Below are 17,564 nucleotides of genomic sequence, written 5' to 3'. Positions count from 1 at the left end.
GGGGTCACCATTAAGGATAAGGGGGAAATCTTTTAGGACCGAGATGAGACAAACATTTTTCACACAGAGAGTGGTGAATCTCTGGAATTCTCTGCCACAAAAGGTAGTTGAGGCCAGTTCATTGGCTATATTTAAGAGGGAGCTAGATGTGGCCCTTGTGGCTAAAGGGATCAGGGGGTATGGAGAGAAGGCAGGTACAGGATACTGAGTTGGATGATCATCCATGATCATATTGAATGGCGGTGCAGGCTCGAAGGGCCGAATGGCCTACTCCTGCACCTATTTTCTATGTTTAATAGTAATTCAGGACTGCTCAGTGGATGAAAGGCAATGAGATTAGTTTGGAGGGAGTTCCATTAGAGGAGCCCCCATCGTTCTGTTGCATCATATTTCTGTATGTGATGGCTTTTGGATTTTACCAGAGCATCAGTTATAACAGGGGAAAAAATAAGCCAACTTTCAGTCCTAAGTAATCAAGCAGAAAATTATAAGCAGATCAAAGAATCCCACAGGGCTCTTAAATAACCCTAAGTTTGATAATTTTACAGCAAATCATCTAATGTTTTTGTTTCTACGAACCGTAGCCTTTCACACAAGATGACAGAGTAGAAACAAGCAGGAAATGATTTAAGAGAGGGATTGTTATTTTTTTGCCATAAACAGCTGTGACAGCAACAATCCCATTGCATTACTTCCTATCAAAGCAGGGAACTATCTGGAGATGATAATGGCTCCTTTTATTTTACAAAATGTTCTGAATGTTTAACATAATAGTCCCAATGCTGCACATTATCTAAAATATAATTTTGGACAGATCTCAAAACTGGTTGATTTTATAACTTTTTGTTTAATTACATTTTGTGTAAAACTCATTTGTGAAGGTTACAAAAGCCAAAAACCTGTTTTATGACATGGTAGATGATATATATTCTCTATGCTTATTAACCTGATTTTAAGGATTGTAGATTGAAGGATTGTTCTTTTGGTACCTATGTTTCATTCCAAAACTCAAAATGTTGGAGTATCTCAGCAGGTCAGGCAGTATCTGCGGAGGGAATAGATAGGCAATGTTTGGGTCAGGGCCAAATATCTTCTCTTCATTCCCTCCACAGATGCTGCCTGAACTGCTGAGATACTCTAGCACTTTGTGCTTTGGTAAAGATTCCAACATCTGCAGTTCCTTGTAGCTTCATATTATTTTCCATTCAAGATTACCGGTATAACAAAGGGCTGAGGATGCCAGGCATTAGCATGAAACTTGTTTTGAGATAACATAGTTTCTCAGGCGATGCTTTCCTATCATCCTGCTCAACAAGAGTGCCAAAGTAATGGTTTCTAACATTGTGGAGGCCAAGTCAATGGATATCTTTTAAGGTGTGGATTGAGAGTACTGAGAGTCTTGACTAGTAAGGATGTCAGGGGTTAAGGGGCGAAGCAGGAGAATGGGATTGAGAGGGGAAGATAGATTGGCCATGATTGAATAGCGGAGTAAACTTGATGGGCCGAATGGCCTAATTCTGCTCCTAGAACATATGAACACATTCTCCGGCCCTAACTCATAACATAAATAATAGGATCTATTTAGAGAGAAATCTTTCCTGAACCGTACATTTGGATTAATTGTTTAAGAAGTTATCTGTCCCATTTCAAGTAGAACGCTAGAGGTTTTTGGAAGAAGCAACAAGGAACTGCAAATGCTGGAATCTTTAGCAAAAACAAAGTGCAGGAATAACTCAGTGGGTCAGGCAGCATCTGTGGAGGGAATGGGCAGACAATGTTTCTGGTTGGGACCCTTCTTCAGACTGATGGAGTAGAAGAGGGGGGGGGGGGAAGCTGGAAAAGAGAATTTGGGGTGGGGATAAGGTTGGCAAGCGATAGGTGGATACAGGTGATAGTGGAAGATGGATGGAGATATTGACAAAAGTAGATGTGGAAAGGATTCAATACGGTGTCAGAAAAGCAAAGAAGAAGAGAAAATTGTAAAGCCAATGGGAGGGACACGGGTTGAAGGGGACATGGGGGAAGTAAAAGGATAATATTGGATAGACGTTTTAAGGTCAATACTGCCATGATATTCCCACATCTAATATCATTGGTGGAACCATCCCAATGCTGGACTACAGTGCCTGGGACATGGATGAATTGACTGAGTATGCTGCTTCTTGCTGGAGGATCTCTTCTTGAGGAGCTGAAAGGAACATTAGATGGACTGAAGATTCTTAAATAGATAAAGTTAAGGACCAAAATTAAACAGAAAAGAATTGGACAATGTGCAAGATAAATAAGGCAGCAATCTTCAATGTTATAGTGCAGTAATTGCAGAAACAAGGAACACTAAATGAGATGAAGTGTACCACAGCCCTAATATGTATCAGATAGGGTGGACTAGGAAAATGTTATTGCCACGAAGCAAAGGAACGGAATAAATAGCACGAAGATAGACACAAAAAGCTTGAATAACTCAGCGGGTCAAACAGGTTATCTGGATAAAAGGAATAGGTAACATTTCCGATCGAGACCCTTCTTTCTCCCGAAACGTCACCTGATGCTGCCTGTCCCACTGAGTTACTCCAGCTTTTTGTGTCTATCTTTGGTTTAAACCAGCATCTGCAGTTTCTTCCTACAGAATAAATAGCACATAATAAGATTTAAGGAAGACGAGAGAAAATATGGACATGACAATGCTGATATTTAGGAAAGAAAAAATAAATATAGCAAAGATTTCTCGACAGATGAAAATTTTCTTTTTTTGTTTAAGAATACTGGAAAGCTGTTGGAAATATCTTGTGTAAGTTTGTGTTTTACAGACAGACATAAACTGTTAATGGTAAGAATCATGGGAACTAAAGATATAATAAATAGGAACAGGAGTTAGCCTTAATACCTGGTTCACGTTTCATTAAGATCAAGATGAACCAATACTTCAAGTCCGCTTTCATGCCTCATAGCCAAATCCCCTTGGTCAGAACGATGTTATTTAAAGTAGCATCAGCTCAAAACACAAAGGTATCCAGTGACTTTATCAAGGAAAGTGAGGAAGAAGCAGAGAATATAGATGTCTTCTGTGAATGAAGGTGTACTATTGGGGGATGTTGCAACATTAGTAGACATAAATGCTGGAGAAACTCAGCGGGTGAGGCAGCATCTATGGAGCGTAGGAATAGGTGACGTTTCGGGTAAAGAGCTGGTACTGTTTAGTGTTAAAAATAGGAGGCCTTCAGTACTTAACTTACTGAACTGACGATGGTAAAAGACTCTGAGGATGGCCCATAAACTACAGCCACAGAGCTGGTCATTTGAGGGGGGGAGGGGGGGGGGGGGGGGGGGGGGGGGGCAAAAGGCAACTTTGTTGAAAATCTGCATGAATAATGTGGGGTTTACAGCTGAGAGCTGAAATCCTGGTCATTGTTCAGGTGTGTGTGAAATGCAGCGCGGAGCAGGTGTCGAGTGATGTTACCATTCATGAACGATACAAGGAGCTGTCGTTGCATTAGATGGAACGTTTCAAATTGATGGATTGCTTTGGTGTCAGCAGCAATTCCCACAACTATCAGAAGTTCAGATGACTGGAGACCAGGCAGGAGGTTGGGAGGAAAGACACACCAAATATCCTTGGAATACAACAAGGTGACAAATTCCAAAGAAAGAAGGCGAGGCAACAGCAAAGGTGGCAGCATTGGAAACTGGAGAGTAGAGAACCTGACCACCAGAGATAGTATATGTTCTGCTGTTGGATGGATTATGTGAAAGCAGAGATGACAATCACTGTGTAAATTGTGTAAAACACAAATTGGGCTCTAAGTACCTGTGTATTTAGTGAAAAGTAATGAATCACATTGGCTAAAGCAGATCAGGATGGCAAATTCCCTTCCCTGCGAGACAATAGTGATCCGGATAGGTTTGTGTAAGTAGGAACTGCAGATGCTGGTTTAAACCGAAGATAGACACAAAAAGCTGGAGGCCAGCAGCATCTCTGGAGAGAAGGAATGGGTGACGTTTCAGGTCTCAACCCAAAACATCATCCATTCCTTCTCTCTAGAGATGCTGCCTGTCGCGCTGAGTTACTCCAGCTTTTTGTGCCTATAACTGGAGAGGTTTCTCTGACAGTAGACTAGTTTTAATGTCTTTGTTAAAGTTTGTTTAACTTAAATTTCCCGTTTGTCATGGTGGAATTATTGCTATCAGTTCCAGATCAAGAGTAGTTTTATTAAACTAGCCAGATCTTGGATTGTGTAGAGAGAAAAAATGTTGCTGATCCCTGATTGTCACATTGCATTTTGTGGGATTTTGGTGAGTGCAAATTGACCGCTGCTTTCTCAAGTTACAGCAACCACTATGCTTTAAGGATCGACCCATTCCCTCCACAGAGGCTGCCTGACCTGCTGAGTTTCTTCAGTATTAGCTTTCATAGGCTGTATAAAAGCTGAGGTTGTGAAAGGTGCCGTATAAAGTACCTGTCCCACAAGTGATTTTTTTTCAGTGACTAGACTGTCTTCACATCGTTGCGGAGTGATGCCTGTATGGTCGTGAATCACCTCAAGTCGCTTAAAGAGTCGTAACCTTTTTCTTGTCGCGGCTGGATTTTGAAATGTTCAAAATCTTTTGGTGACTGTGGGCTTGACGTAACTTGTCTTCTCCTGTGTTAGGTGCTATCGTAGGTTGTCACCAGGTGATGACATCAGTGAATCCCATTGGCGACTACCTACGTCAACCGAGTTGTCTTCAGTATTCGCCCACAGGGTTGTTGCTTGTCGCGGGTGGACGTAGGCTGACTGGTGGTCGACCTAATGGGTTGTCGGTAGCTTGTCGTGGGGGGGGGGGGGGTCCAGTCGCTGTTTTTTTGGCGACCTGCTACGACTCTGACTGTCGCCGAAAAAAATCGCCTAAGTGGTACATGCCCTTAAAGTCTTATTGGTAAACAGAAACTCACTGCTTGAAGATTAATGTCTATTTTAAATGAGAAATCATGAGGAATTACAGATATTTGTTTAAATTAGTTTCTTTTTATATCTCCTCAAAGCTGGTTCAATTTCTTGCTATTTTTTAATTTGATATTTGTGCAAAGGTGATTTTAAGTGAACAGACTTGCAGTGGGAATTGCCACTGATGCAAGTGGACTTGTCAGTCACCACTTAGGGTGATCGTACTTGACTATTAATGTCAGTCTCCATATTTCTCCAGATTATTGCTCTGACGTTTATGGTATGGCACGACACACCACTTACTGCAAAGTAGCAAACAGGCCATTCTTTAACATCACCGCCACTACAACTCTTTAAATATAGTGAATGTTCAGTGCAACAGACTGCAATGGCAGGAACTTGCAACAAATACAAACTGCTGGAAGAACTCAGCAAGTCAAGCTGCTACTCGACCACAAAGGGATCTGGGACGTTTTGGGTCGAGCTTCTGTAATTGTGGACGGCTTGATTGTAATCATGTGTAATCTTTCTTTCTGTTGACTGGATAGCACGCAACTAAAAAGCTTTTCACTCTGCCTAGGTACACATGACAATAAACTAAACTAGCCTTGATGCAAAGTCTTCTCCCAAAATGTCGACCGTTACTCCAGCTCCATAGATACTGTTCGACCCTCTGAGTTCCCACAGCAATTTGTTTTTTTTTGTAACGAATGTTCAAAGTTGCATAATATAATGTGTGTTGTGCATGGGCACACACCAACGTACAGACACTCACACGCAGCAGTGCATTCCACACATGGCAAGGCTGTTTGTGTGAAGCCAGTTGATGAATTACCACAACTGGGACAATTTCCAAATGTGTCTCCATTAAGAAACTGGCAGCTGGAAGTTAGAATTAGGGGTATGTGTATTGGAGAGGGAAGATGATGCTTGAACTTGCCCTCTCTCTTGAGGCTCAATGCATGCCTGATGTTGTTTATAGAAATGCCATTCATAAATGGATGGAAGCATAACATCAAAATAGCCAATTAAGGCCAGTTAAAAACAAGGGCATCAGCAAATCACCTAGGTTGTTTTATCATCTGCTTAGATGTTAATTTTTTCTGTTGGCTGTGCAAGAACATGAGCTGATTAAATGGCTTCCAGGAGTCACAAATATATGGATAGTAAAGGCTTAGAGGGACAAAAAATACAGCAGGGTTGGACAAGAGAATGGGGAGTCATTTATTTAATATTTTGCTTCAGATGAATAATGCGTCTGAGTTTTAGAGATATTTAAAGTTCTTCATAGTCTTGACAGCTGGTATGGCTGAGATGAGGTGGTGGGAGACAAATATAGTGTATATATGACGGTGCCCACAAAGGCAAAGATATTGTACGCCAAAGGGCCTGTTCCTGTGTTGAACTTTTCTATGTTCTAAGGAGAGGAATGGATTGAGTCTTGCTCCCCAGTTATTTCTTTGCCTGGTGTCCAGTATATTACAGCACTTGAAGGGGTTGTCCTGGTACATCTTTTGAAAGTGATCAATGATCATCCCTAATCGCTACTAATTTCTGTGTTCATTTGACCATTCTGCCAAGAGAATCAAATATGTTCAAAGCAAACATCAACACCCGTGGTGTAAATATAGTAAAAAATAAAGCAGAAAAGCCCAAGGTAATGCTTTGTACCAGGGCAGGGAAGGACTCGAGCATCACTGGTGTGTATTAGGCCTGTTTTGTAGCCTAGATTTCTGCTGCAATGCTCTTACCTGCACATCGGTCTATCCCAGCCAGACCCTCTTGATGTATTCAAGACAGAGCTAGATGGCCTACTCCTATTTTCTGTGTTTCTATGACAATTCACGTCAAAATGTGCTGCTGCAGAATGACTGTCACCAAAGCATCACTTTCAGCTTGGGGAGTTTTCAGTAAGCAAGACCACTGAGCAAACAGGACGATGAATTGCTCAGCTAACATCAACACAAAAATCAATTGGTTTCCCGCCCGTCGAGATGATGTGAATGATAGAATCTGTGCACGGTGACAGATTCCAATTGCTCACAAGGCAATCACATGATCAGCAAGATGCCACATGCAAGGGAGGCCATGGGAATGATGGAAACAGGGTCACGTCTGTCATGGATAAAGCAGCAGCAGCAGCAGCAACAGACGACAGCGCCAGAAAGCATAAATAAACAAACACAAATTATCTGATCTGGTTTTTAAAAAAAAGTATTTTTACTGAATTTTAATTGACGAAATTTTCACAAGGACAATGGATAGAACTGAAGGCACCTGCCGTATCATGCAAAATTATTGATAGTCATACCTTGGCTTATTCTAGGCATCCTTGTCGCACTTCAGAGAGAAAGTAAGTAAATATTCTAGGTAAGTTTACAATTTACTTAAACTATCACAGTTTGGTCTCAGCCCTTTCACTGCCACTGTCCAATGGAACAGTAAAACGTGTTAACAAAACAGTGTCAGTGAAAGGTGATTGGTAGCCTTTGAATCATAACACACACACTCACTGGAAAACCCATGCTATGAAATAGCAATATTGGAAACTCCATTAAATGTATGTATAAATCTTGCTTTACAGCATTGGGGAGGAAAGAATAGTCATCCTAAAATAATTTGCACCCCACAAAACAAATGGTCAGTGTGTCTATGACAGTTACACAAAAAGTGTGCTTAAAGAAATGCTGACTGTGGAATGAAATGGCTCTCATATAAAAATACCTTCCACACTATTATTATTACTTTTTGCCCACATTCACGTCACTTAACCATCCCAGTAAAATATTATTGCAATTTTTCTTCATCTTGGAAAATGTAAAAGTTAATTTACAAAAAGTGATATCATTTCACACAGAGTAAAGGAAAACCAGTCGACAATGTAACAATCAAATCAGAGAGAATAATGCTTTATGCATTTGACTAAATTATACTCATTACACCCTCCACCCCAATATTTTTCAGTTGTGTCTGCACTAGCTGTATTGAATTAGCCACGAATTCGTTGTGAATTTAAAATGACCTGACACCATTTCCATGGTAGAGGCAGATATGCAGACCACCCGTGCTTCATCTTAAGATCGTACCCCTTTCTGTACCCTAACGTTTGCATAAAAATAATTATTAAGGTGCTCTGTGTAAACTATAAAATAATTGTTCAATAGTCATGTCAGCGCATCCTGTTTGGTATTAATTGGTGTTAGATTAAAAAAAAAATTAAGTTCCTCTGGTCTGTTGCTGTCGTGCTCTGGGGAGATGGTTATGATGTGTTGACAGACACATGCATGTCGACAACATGTGCAGACACACAAGATGCAGTCCGTGAGGAAGGGAGGTTCTGCTGTGGGAGACAGGCAAACATGGGAATTGTCAAACATTCTCTTGTCATCATTTATCATGGTCACAGCAAACTTTCTTGTCAACCACATACTTCTGCTTTTCCCGGGGATCCCTTGTCTTGACGCGGTTCGAACGGTTGGTTGAAGATGGGACGGAGTGTACGGACGAGCTTTTCTTGCTGGAAGAGTGAGAGGAATGAGACGAGTGCGATACGCTGCCACGTGACTGGCCAGCATTGTGGTCAAACTGCATCAGGCAGAAGATCACATCCGTTGAGACAAGTTCAAACTCGTAGTGTGGATTTGCAATCACATATCTGCAAAGGAACAGGAAAATTCTAATAATCATCTTTGCCAGTTATTGCAATGTTTCAAAGTAGACTTGGCAAACAAATAATATTTTTATTGGTTACACAGAAAAGCTGGAGAAACTCAGCGGGTGCAGCAGCATCTATGCTGAGTTTCTCCAGCTTTTCTGTGTAACCATAGATGCTGCTGCACCCGTTGAGTTTCTCCAGCTTTTCTGTGTAACCTTCGATTCTCCAGCATCTGCAGTTCCCTCTTAAATAATATTTTTATTGTTCTTTTGAGTAAATCTGCAATATTGTAGAGCAATACACCATTCTAAAATATTGTTGCAATCATAGAAATATAATTTTAAGATGGGATGACTCATGAAATTGGGAACATTGTTGTCCGACCCTGTTCTTTGTACCCTTCCATATCTCCCCTGACTCTCAGTCTGAAGAAGGGTCTCGACCCAAAAAGTAATCCATTCCTTCTCTCCAGAGATGCTTCCTGTCCCATTGAATTACTCCAGAATCTTGTAGGTATGTTACAATACTTAGCTTCAGTGGCACTGCAGCTCTGCCACTGGCCGTGTGCGCGACTTTGGCGCCTTTGAAGGAGAGGGGGTCAGGATTAAAATGACATTTTCTCCTGCCTGTCCGAGATATATTTTATCGGGTTGCTAGCTGATGCTGAAAAATTGTTCCGACTTGCATTCTCTGAATTTTTTTTTAAATCGCTGGACAATTTAATCACTGGAGTAAAATAAATAAGCAACTTCTAACGCCGACAACGGGACAAAACGTATGGTAAGTCGTCTATTTTACATATAAACTTGCTTCTTAGGATGACTTTAATCAAAATTTAATTGGCGAAAATGTGATTATGGCCCCATACGAAACGGCAGTGTTTTTCCTGCCGATATGGTTCAAATTAACCTCTAATTAATCATATGTTTTCATTTCAGGTCATCCAAGTAAGATTGTTTCATATTTGTTTCAGAATGCTTCAATCTATAATATCTGAAATTTTCTTTCAGTTCTCTTAATTTTTAAGAAAGTTATGGCTAGTTGACTGTCCTCGATCACAGCTTTTGTGTTAAGTCAATGGAAAAGCAATAGGGAACAAGATGCTAATTTCCGAGTATGAAAATGGCCATAATTGTTTTAATACTGAAGATATGAAAGTGAATTAGGTGTCAAATTAAACTTCTTTTTATGCTTTAACTGATGGGATAAATTGCAGACTTGATTTTTTTAATCTCAAAATTTTGTATCATTGCTAAATCTTGTGTCCAGCATCTGTTGTTCCTTCCTACACAATAATAATATGTGTTATCACAATAATAATCACCAGTTTTCTCTTATAGAGTGGCATGGTGAAAGCTGGTTGAGCTGTTGCCTCACAGTGCCAGTGACCTGGGTTCCATACTGACTGTGTGAAGTTTTCATGTTCTCTCTGATCGCTTGGGATTCCTCTAGGACTCTACTTTCTTCCCATGCCTATGCAGTTTGTGTGTGTTAAGAGGCTGTCCCACTTGGGCGGCCTAATTGGTGAGTTTAGAAGAGTTTGAAAAAAATGTCATGTTGTAGACCAGAGAGGTGTCCTCCTCCCTCCCCCCTCTCCAACTATCTCCTCCCTCCCCACTGCAACCGTATGTTGAGGGGATGGGACACAGTGGTCTCTCCCCCTCCCATCCACTCCCCCTACACCCTGCCTTAAGGATAAGGGGGAAATCCTTTAAAACCGAGATGAGAAGAACTTTTTTCACACAGAGAGTGATGAATCTCTGGAACTCTCTGCCACAGTGGGTAGTTGAGGCCACAGTTCATTGGCTATATTTAAGAGGGAGTTAGATGTGGCCCTTGTGGCTAAGGGGATCAGAGGGTATGGAGAGAAGGCAGGTACAGGATACTGAGTTGGATGATCAGCCATGATCACATTGAATGGCGGTGCAGGCTCGAAGGGCCGAATGGCCTACTCCTGCACCTAATGTTTCTATGTTTCCCCCACTCCCGCTCCTCTCTCCGCCCCACCCATCTCCCCTCTACTACCCTTATTCTCCTCCACCTCTCCCTCTCCTCTCTCCCCCCACCTCCGTGTGTATGGCAGGCGGTTAGTGTGCGTGTGAAGCCCCAGCACCCACCATGCGTTGGGGGGAACAGACCCAACGGGTATCTTTTAAACCTTTCCCCCTCACCTTGAAGATATGGCCTCGAATCTTGGACATTTCCACCCTGGGGGAAAAAAAAACTGGAGGACCTAGGTTTAAGGTGAAGGGTGCTAAAGATGCATTAGGAACCTGAGAGGCAACTTTTGTTTTGACACGAAGGGTGGTAGGTATATAAAATGAGATGCCAGAGGAGGTAGTTGGGGCAGGTACTGTCACAACTTTAAAAAAAAATCACAGAGTAAACCCACACAGCGACTGAGAGAAGATGCAAACTTTGCACAAACAGCACCCAAGCTCAGGATTAAAACTGGGCCTCTAGTGCTGTGAGACAGTGGCTCTACCTGCTGTACCCTAGTTTGCATTCATCTATCTGCCATAGCACCCTTGAATAAACGCATCCATCTGATTTAAGACAGGCAAGACACTGCAACAAATAATCAGCACACATAAAACTTTCCCTACCTATGTTTAAGACACCTCACACACTCTTCGTCTACTCCAAGACTTCCGTTCTCTAGGCCCCCATCTTCACCATGGATGTCCAGTCACTCTACACCTCCATCCCCCACCAGGATGGTCTTAAAGCCCGCAGTTTCTTCCTCGACCGCACAACCAACCAATCCCCGTCTGCTGATACTCTCCTCCGCCTAGCAAAGCTGGTCCTTACCCGTAACAACTTTTCGTTTGACTCCTCCCATTTCTTCCAAATACAAGGCGTAGCTATGGGCACACACATGGGCCCTAGCTATGCCTGCCTCTTTGTAGGGTACGTCAAGCAATCCTTGTTCGAGGAGTACCAGGGCCCCATCCCCGACCTCTACCTCTGCTACATCGATGACTGCATTGGTGTTACCTCCTGCACCCACACACAACTCACTGACTTTATCCATTTCACCACTAACTTCCATCCGGCACTCAAATATACCTGGACCATTTCTATACCTCACTATCTCCATCGCAGGTGATAGACTACTGACTGACATCCACTATAAACCCACTGACTCCCATGGCTATCTAGACTACACTTCTTCCCACCCTGCTTCCTGTAAGGACTCCATCCCCTACTCCCAATTCCTCCGTCTACGCCCCATCTGCTCCCAGGATGAGGTGTTCCACACCAGTGCATCGGAAATGTCCTCATTCTTCAGGGAACGGGGAGCTCTCACTCCCCTTCTTCCCACTCGTAACAAGGGCCGAGTCCCCCTTGTCCTCACCTTCCACCCAACCAGCCGTCACATACAACAACTAATCTTCCGACATTTTTGCATCTCCTCCCCTGTCTGCTTTCCACAGAGACCGCTCCCTCCGTAACTCCCTGGTCAATTCGTCCCGACCCACCCAAACCACCCCCTCTCCTGGCACAATCCCTTGCAACCGCAGGGAATGCTACACTTGTTGCTTTACCTCCCCCCTTGACTCCATTCAAGGACCCAAGCCGTCTTTCCAGGTGCGGCAGAGGTTCACCTGCACCTCCTCCAACCTTATCTATTGCATCCGCTGTTCCAGGTTTCAGCTGCTCTACATCAGTGAGACCAAGCGTAGGCTTGGCGATCGCTTCGCCCAACACCTCCGCACAGTTCGCATTAACCAACCTGATCTCCCGGTGGCTCAGCACTTCAACTCCCCCTACCATTCTGTACCCGACCTTTCAGTCCTAGGCCTCCTCCATGGCCAGAGTGAGGACCACTGTAAATTGGAAGAGCAGCACCTCATATTTCGCTTGGGCAGTTTACACCCCAGCGGTATGAACATTGACTCCTCTAATTTCAGATAATCCCTGCTTTCTCCTCCCCTTCCCAGCTCTCCCTCATCCCACTGTCTCTGCCTCTTCCTTTCTTCTTCCTGCCCCCCCCCTCAGTTGAAAGAAGGGTCTCGACTGGAAACGTTGCCTATTTCCTTCGCTCCATAAATGCTGCCTCACCCGCTGAGTTTCTCCAGCATTTTTGTCTACCTTTGATTTTCCAGCATCTGCACTTCCTTCTTAAACACATACAACTTTGATCACCAGAACCACATATTTGCCTATTTTCCTTTATTTTCCAATTGATCCAAATCTTTCAACAAGCTCCAGCCCTTTGTTAAGCTTCATTTTAGTCCAGAAGAGCCCCGATCTGAAACGTCGACCTATCCATGTTCTCCACAGATGCTGCCTGACCCTGTGAGTTACTCCAGCATTTTGTGTCTATCTTTGGTGTAAACCAGCATCTGCAGTTCATTTTTAATTCATGTTATTCCTCTTGTCCCAGTAGCAACACAAGGAAATGCTATGAAGCTTGTGCCATTTACCGCTTAGTACACTGATTTTGTGCCCGCAGATGTGCGTCTCTCAGTCGGTATATTCCAAAGCAAAGCATGTTGTAGGTTTTCAAGGCCTTGCAGAACAAGTCTCCATAACAGCCACCATCCTGGAGAAGAAAGGAGACAGGGAAAATATTAGCAACAGCAGAGCTTCCTGAGTAACATTAATACTGTGCTGCAAAGTTGGGAATTAATAGAAATGTCTTATAATGTAGAATCAATTAATTTTTTTCACACTTTTGTAGCATAGGTTTAAGTGAATGTAACCTGGAATCCAAGCAAATTCACATCTCATAGTCATAAGTGACAGAAGCAGAATTAGGCCATTCGGCCCATCAACTCTACTCTGCCATTCGATCTTGGCTGATTTATCTCTCTCCACAGCCATTGTTATATTTGGCTGCATTACTATCCTCAGCGACATGTTCCAGGCGCTAGCCACTTTTGTGTTAAAAAAGCTTGCCCCGCACATCTCCTTTTAAACGTTGCCCGATTTCACCTGAAAGCTACTGTGTGCCCTCGTAAATAGGAAGGGTCTCGATCAAAAAGTTCCCCATTCCTTCTCTCCAGAGATGCTCCCTGTCCCGTTGATTTTGTGTCTATCCTCATTAATAAATACCTGTTCCAATGTCCTTAATGTGTTAGTTTGGCCAATTTTGGGCAAATTGGATAGGAAGTCTCAATCACTATTTTTTTGATGAAGATTCTCCCGTTGAACCAGTATCCATGAGTTGGTGACAACTAGATACAGCTAGGGCAGAGTGCAAGGCAAAACCGAGAAGGGTCTCAACCCTATTCCATTTCTCCAGAGATGCTGTCTGACCCGCTGAGCTACTCCGGTTTTTTCTGTCCACCTTCGGTTTAAACCAGCATCTGCAGTTCAAACCGAGAATAGCCTTCATGGCTTAAAACCTCCAACAGCCTGCTCATACATAATACCTTAACAACTAGTGCTTTCTGGCTGAGAGTGTTCCTGTCATTTAATTCTTCACTGCCCTGCAAGGTTTTCTTATTGTTACAAACGACTATTGCAGAAATATTTCCAAAAGTTGAGTATTTTATCTTAATCTCAAAGAATCTCAAATGACCACAACTTTCTTTCCCCCATTTTTTTCCGCTATCTATTATATGAAATATTTGTTAGCACCAAGCGTCAGTGAGCATCAGCAGCAAGACAGAGAGGGTTACTGCCCACAAGACTGAAAGCGCGGAATTAACTCACACAGTCAGAATGACATGATTGCTGAAGTACTCTGGGTTAATGACTGTATATCCATTAATGTCAATTTGGAATGTTCCCTTGACTGAAACCTTTGTGATGTTCACTTTTTCTATGGGATTGAATGATGATTTGATGGCAGTGAAATTAAAAACAGTAATCCACTGTGCTGGATTGGCACTTAGATGCTCAATTCACAAGAAACGTTTTTGAGTGCATTTACATTCTAATGGTTTTCCTCATGGAAGTGTGTATGTATTAAATAGCTACCAACCCCCACTCACCCTACAGATCCTGCAGACTCTAAAATGGTTCTGCTTTTGATTTAAAACAGCTCCTTTCTCATTACTTTCTTGGCCAATGTTTCCACAAATAGGTCTCTTGTCACTTGTGAAACTATTTGCACAGTTGTGATACTTAAACGCTCTTGGATGCGAATGCCAGCTCCATGAGTTATGGGCATTCCCCAAACATGAAAGAACTTCAGTAAGACCACATCAAGGATGGATTATACGGCACAGGGCAATAGAAATATTTGCTTTGCCTCCATTCCATTCATGCTTGGGACTGCACCCAGAAGCAAAGGGGTGGCGGCATGGTGGACTGTTGCCAGCTCTGTGAACGGGCAGGAGAATGGCAGTACAACATTCCACCTCTTCCTCCGGCACTCCATTTAATGCTCCAACCAACAGCTTAAACAACGCGTTTTAAATGTACTCACTGTGCTGTTAGCCTTGTGCTGCAGAATTGGTGCAGCTTAGAACGAGATAGAGAGGAGCAGGAACAGCCTACACATACATACCAAGACTACAGAAGATCTTCTCATTCTATCTCCTGATCCTCACCTCTCTCAGTTTGCAAAAACCCACCAATCTCAGTTTCAAATAAACTCAGTGACTGAAAACCAACAAACCTCTGGGGTAGAGAATTCTAAACAATTGAAAACAAAATGCCTCCTCATCTTAGTCCTAAACAGTCAACTGCTTATCCTAAGGCGGGATAAGGCGTTGACCCCATGACCCCAGTGCTCGATTTTCCAGCCTAGGGAAAACGCCTCTCAGCTAACATGTTTTAATGAGGTCACCCTGGATTTTTCTAAACTCCAGTGAGCACAAGTCCAACAGATTTTTCATCAGGCCACCCCTTTCATCTCAGAGATCAATCACATTAATGGCTCTTCATTGCATGTCCTCTAAGGCAGGCAAGGAAATGGAAATTATATCCAGGAGTCCAGGTGCAGTGTGATCATCACCCTATAATGTACACTTCATAAGAGGAATGTATTGAAAGGACAGACGCACAGTTTAAAAGGCTACAAATGAACTGTTGCAAAAAAACGTGGGCTCAAATTCTTAAAGAAAAAACATGTTCTTTCCCCCAGGGTAAGGAATTGATGGGATTACTATTGCCGAGCAGAAATACTAAACGGGGTCCACCAAATTTACATCATGTTTGTGTTGTCTAATTTAGCAGAAAAATTATTGTAATTTCCAAACAGAATTATAAATGTGGGCTGATGGAATGCAGAAAATATTTTCCCCAGTGGGCGACAATGACAGACAGCCCTATGATCTGATCTTACAACTTTCTAGTTGGGAGAGAAGTATTCTGCTGATTGGATTAGTTACTGTAGCTTTGCGATATGCTAATGTATTTGAAAGTGCAATGTATTGGCTATTAGTCATTTAAAGCGACTATGTTTTCTTTACATTCGGTTTCTCCCAACCTGTATTTCAAGGCCTCGCACAATATTTGGCAGCATTGCTCAAGGAAGGGGGTTTTAAACTAATATTTCTTTGTATCCTTTCCCTCTTCAGACCTGGATTTGCTGCCTACAGATTTATCGTCAACAGCATCCTCATACTTAAGGGCCTGTCCCACTGTACGAGGTAATTCAAGAGTTCTCCCCTTATTCGAGCTTGTGTAATGTACGTAGGGGCTCGTTCGAGTATAAAGTAACAATTTTTTTCATCACAAGTACTTTTTTTACTCGTGGACATTTTTTTTCACAGAGTTGAAAAAACGTCATGAGTTTACCGGATTTCCCGAATACCTACTGTTACTCGTACGAGCAGCTACGAGACGTCCACGAGCTCCTATGTACCCGCTACGTACATTACACAAGCTCGAATCAGGGGAGAACTCTTGAATTACCTTGTACAGTGGGGCCGGCCCTTTAGAGTTACCGCACTAGAGCTCACAAAACAGGCCTTTCGGCCGATTATATAAGTTCATACAGTGTCACCAAGGGACACCATGGACAAAGCTCATCCTATACCCTGCCAATGATCACACTCATGCATATTCCATGAGGGTTGATGAAATCATCAACTGACAGATTTGCCCATTGATAGCAGCATAAAGTCTCGGAGAATCCTCTTTCTCTTTGCCCCAGCAATATCAGCAGCCTGTACAAACTCAAGACATAAAAACGCACTGCAGACGGGGTGGAAGATTGCAACCTTCACGTGGTCCGCCCTGTTTCGACTAATGCAATCAACTCGACGTGCACAAACGGAAGATCAAATAAAACAAGTTGTCCAACAACTTTAGGCTGTGCACGCCACACGAAAGAAGAAGCACTGCAGACCAGACAATGGCTGGGCAAAAGAACCAGAGCTCACATATTAGCCGAGTGATAACCATTTATATCTCAAGATCTTTTCTTCTAACACATCCTCCTTATGTTAACTTATACACACACATATATTGTTACATAAGCATACTCAAATACCATGTGTATCATCTATATATCACACTAGTGTACTGATTTGGTCAGGCAATGCCTTAAAGTCCTGTGTACCCTTTTAATCCCGTCACTGAAACACAATACACTTGTCATGGAAATAGTAGAATACAAATTAATTAGATTATTGGACTCATTCTTGGGACAAGAGGGTTAGCCCATGAGGTGGGAGTTGTATCTACTCAATTCTTGCTCTGTGTTCTCTCCTCTGGTTAAGATGACTTACACTCAGCTCTCTCTGTTGTTGCTGTTTCTTTATTGACTGATTTAGATATGTCTGCTGGTCTTCCCGATCTGTGTGAAGAAACTATCTGACCTTTTCCACTCTGGTTTCGTTCCAGAGATTCCAGCTGAAGACCTGTACTGTAATGCTCCAAGTGTAAGCACCTATCAACCTCACGCTACTAATCCAGTCATAACCCAAAACCAACCATGTTATAGACAAATAAAACAGTAACTGACAGGATTACATTGCAGTTCTTGACCTGAATCACATTTACTTCCATAAACCTCACACACCAATGTATCTTTCTGCCTCATGTCCTTGTCAAAATATAGAGTTGTGTTGGACAGAGGTACG

The 17,564-nt window shown here is 42.6% G+C and overlaps 1 protein-coding gene across 15 annotated transcripts in view; it reads right to left on the bottom strand.

Annotated features, from left to right (window-relative positions):
- Positions 1-17,564, bottom strand: part of kcnma1a (potassium large conductance calcium-activated channel, subfamily M, alpha member 1a) — a 486,207-nt gene that overhangs the window by 8,032 nt on the left and 460,611 nt on the right. For 9 of the 15 annotated variants that reach the window (XM_055661691.1, XM_055661690.1, XM_055661680.1 and 6 more), the window contains 3 exons: positions 13,008-13,126; positions 8,353-8,577; positions 7,234-7,262 (listed from right to left, as the gene is read on the bottom strand). In XM_055661691.1, the coding sequence (XP_055517666.1) occupies positions 7,234-7,262; positions 8,353-8,577; positions 13,008-13,126 (373 nt within the window). Of the gene's footprint in view, positions 1-6,102; positions 8,578-13,007; positions 13,127-17,564 lie in introns of those variants that run through there. The other 6 variants (XM_055661685.1, XM_055661688.1, XM_055661684.1 and 3 more) reach the window with 5 other exon arrangements.

The sequence above is a fragment of the Leucoraja erinacea genome, chromosome 34, assembly GCF_028641065.1.
Source record: "Leucoraja erinacea ecotype New England chromosome 34, Leri_hhj_1, whole genome shotgun sequence".
Classification (NCBI taxonomy): Eukaryota; Metazoa; Chordata; class Chondrichthyes; order Rajiformes; family Rajidae; genus Leucoraja; species Leucoraja erinaceus.
Note: the sequence above shows the minus strand (reverse complement) of the source record. Positions and strands in the feature narration are given on the sequence as shown.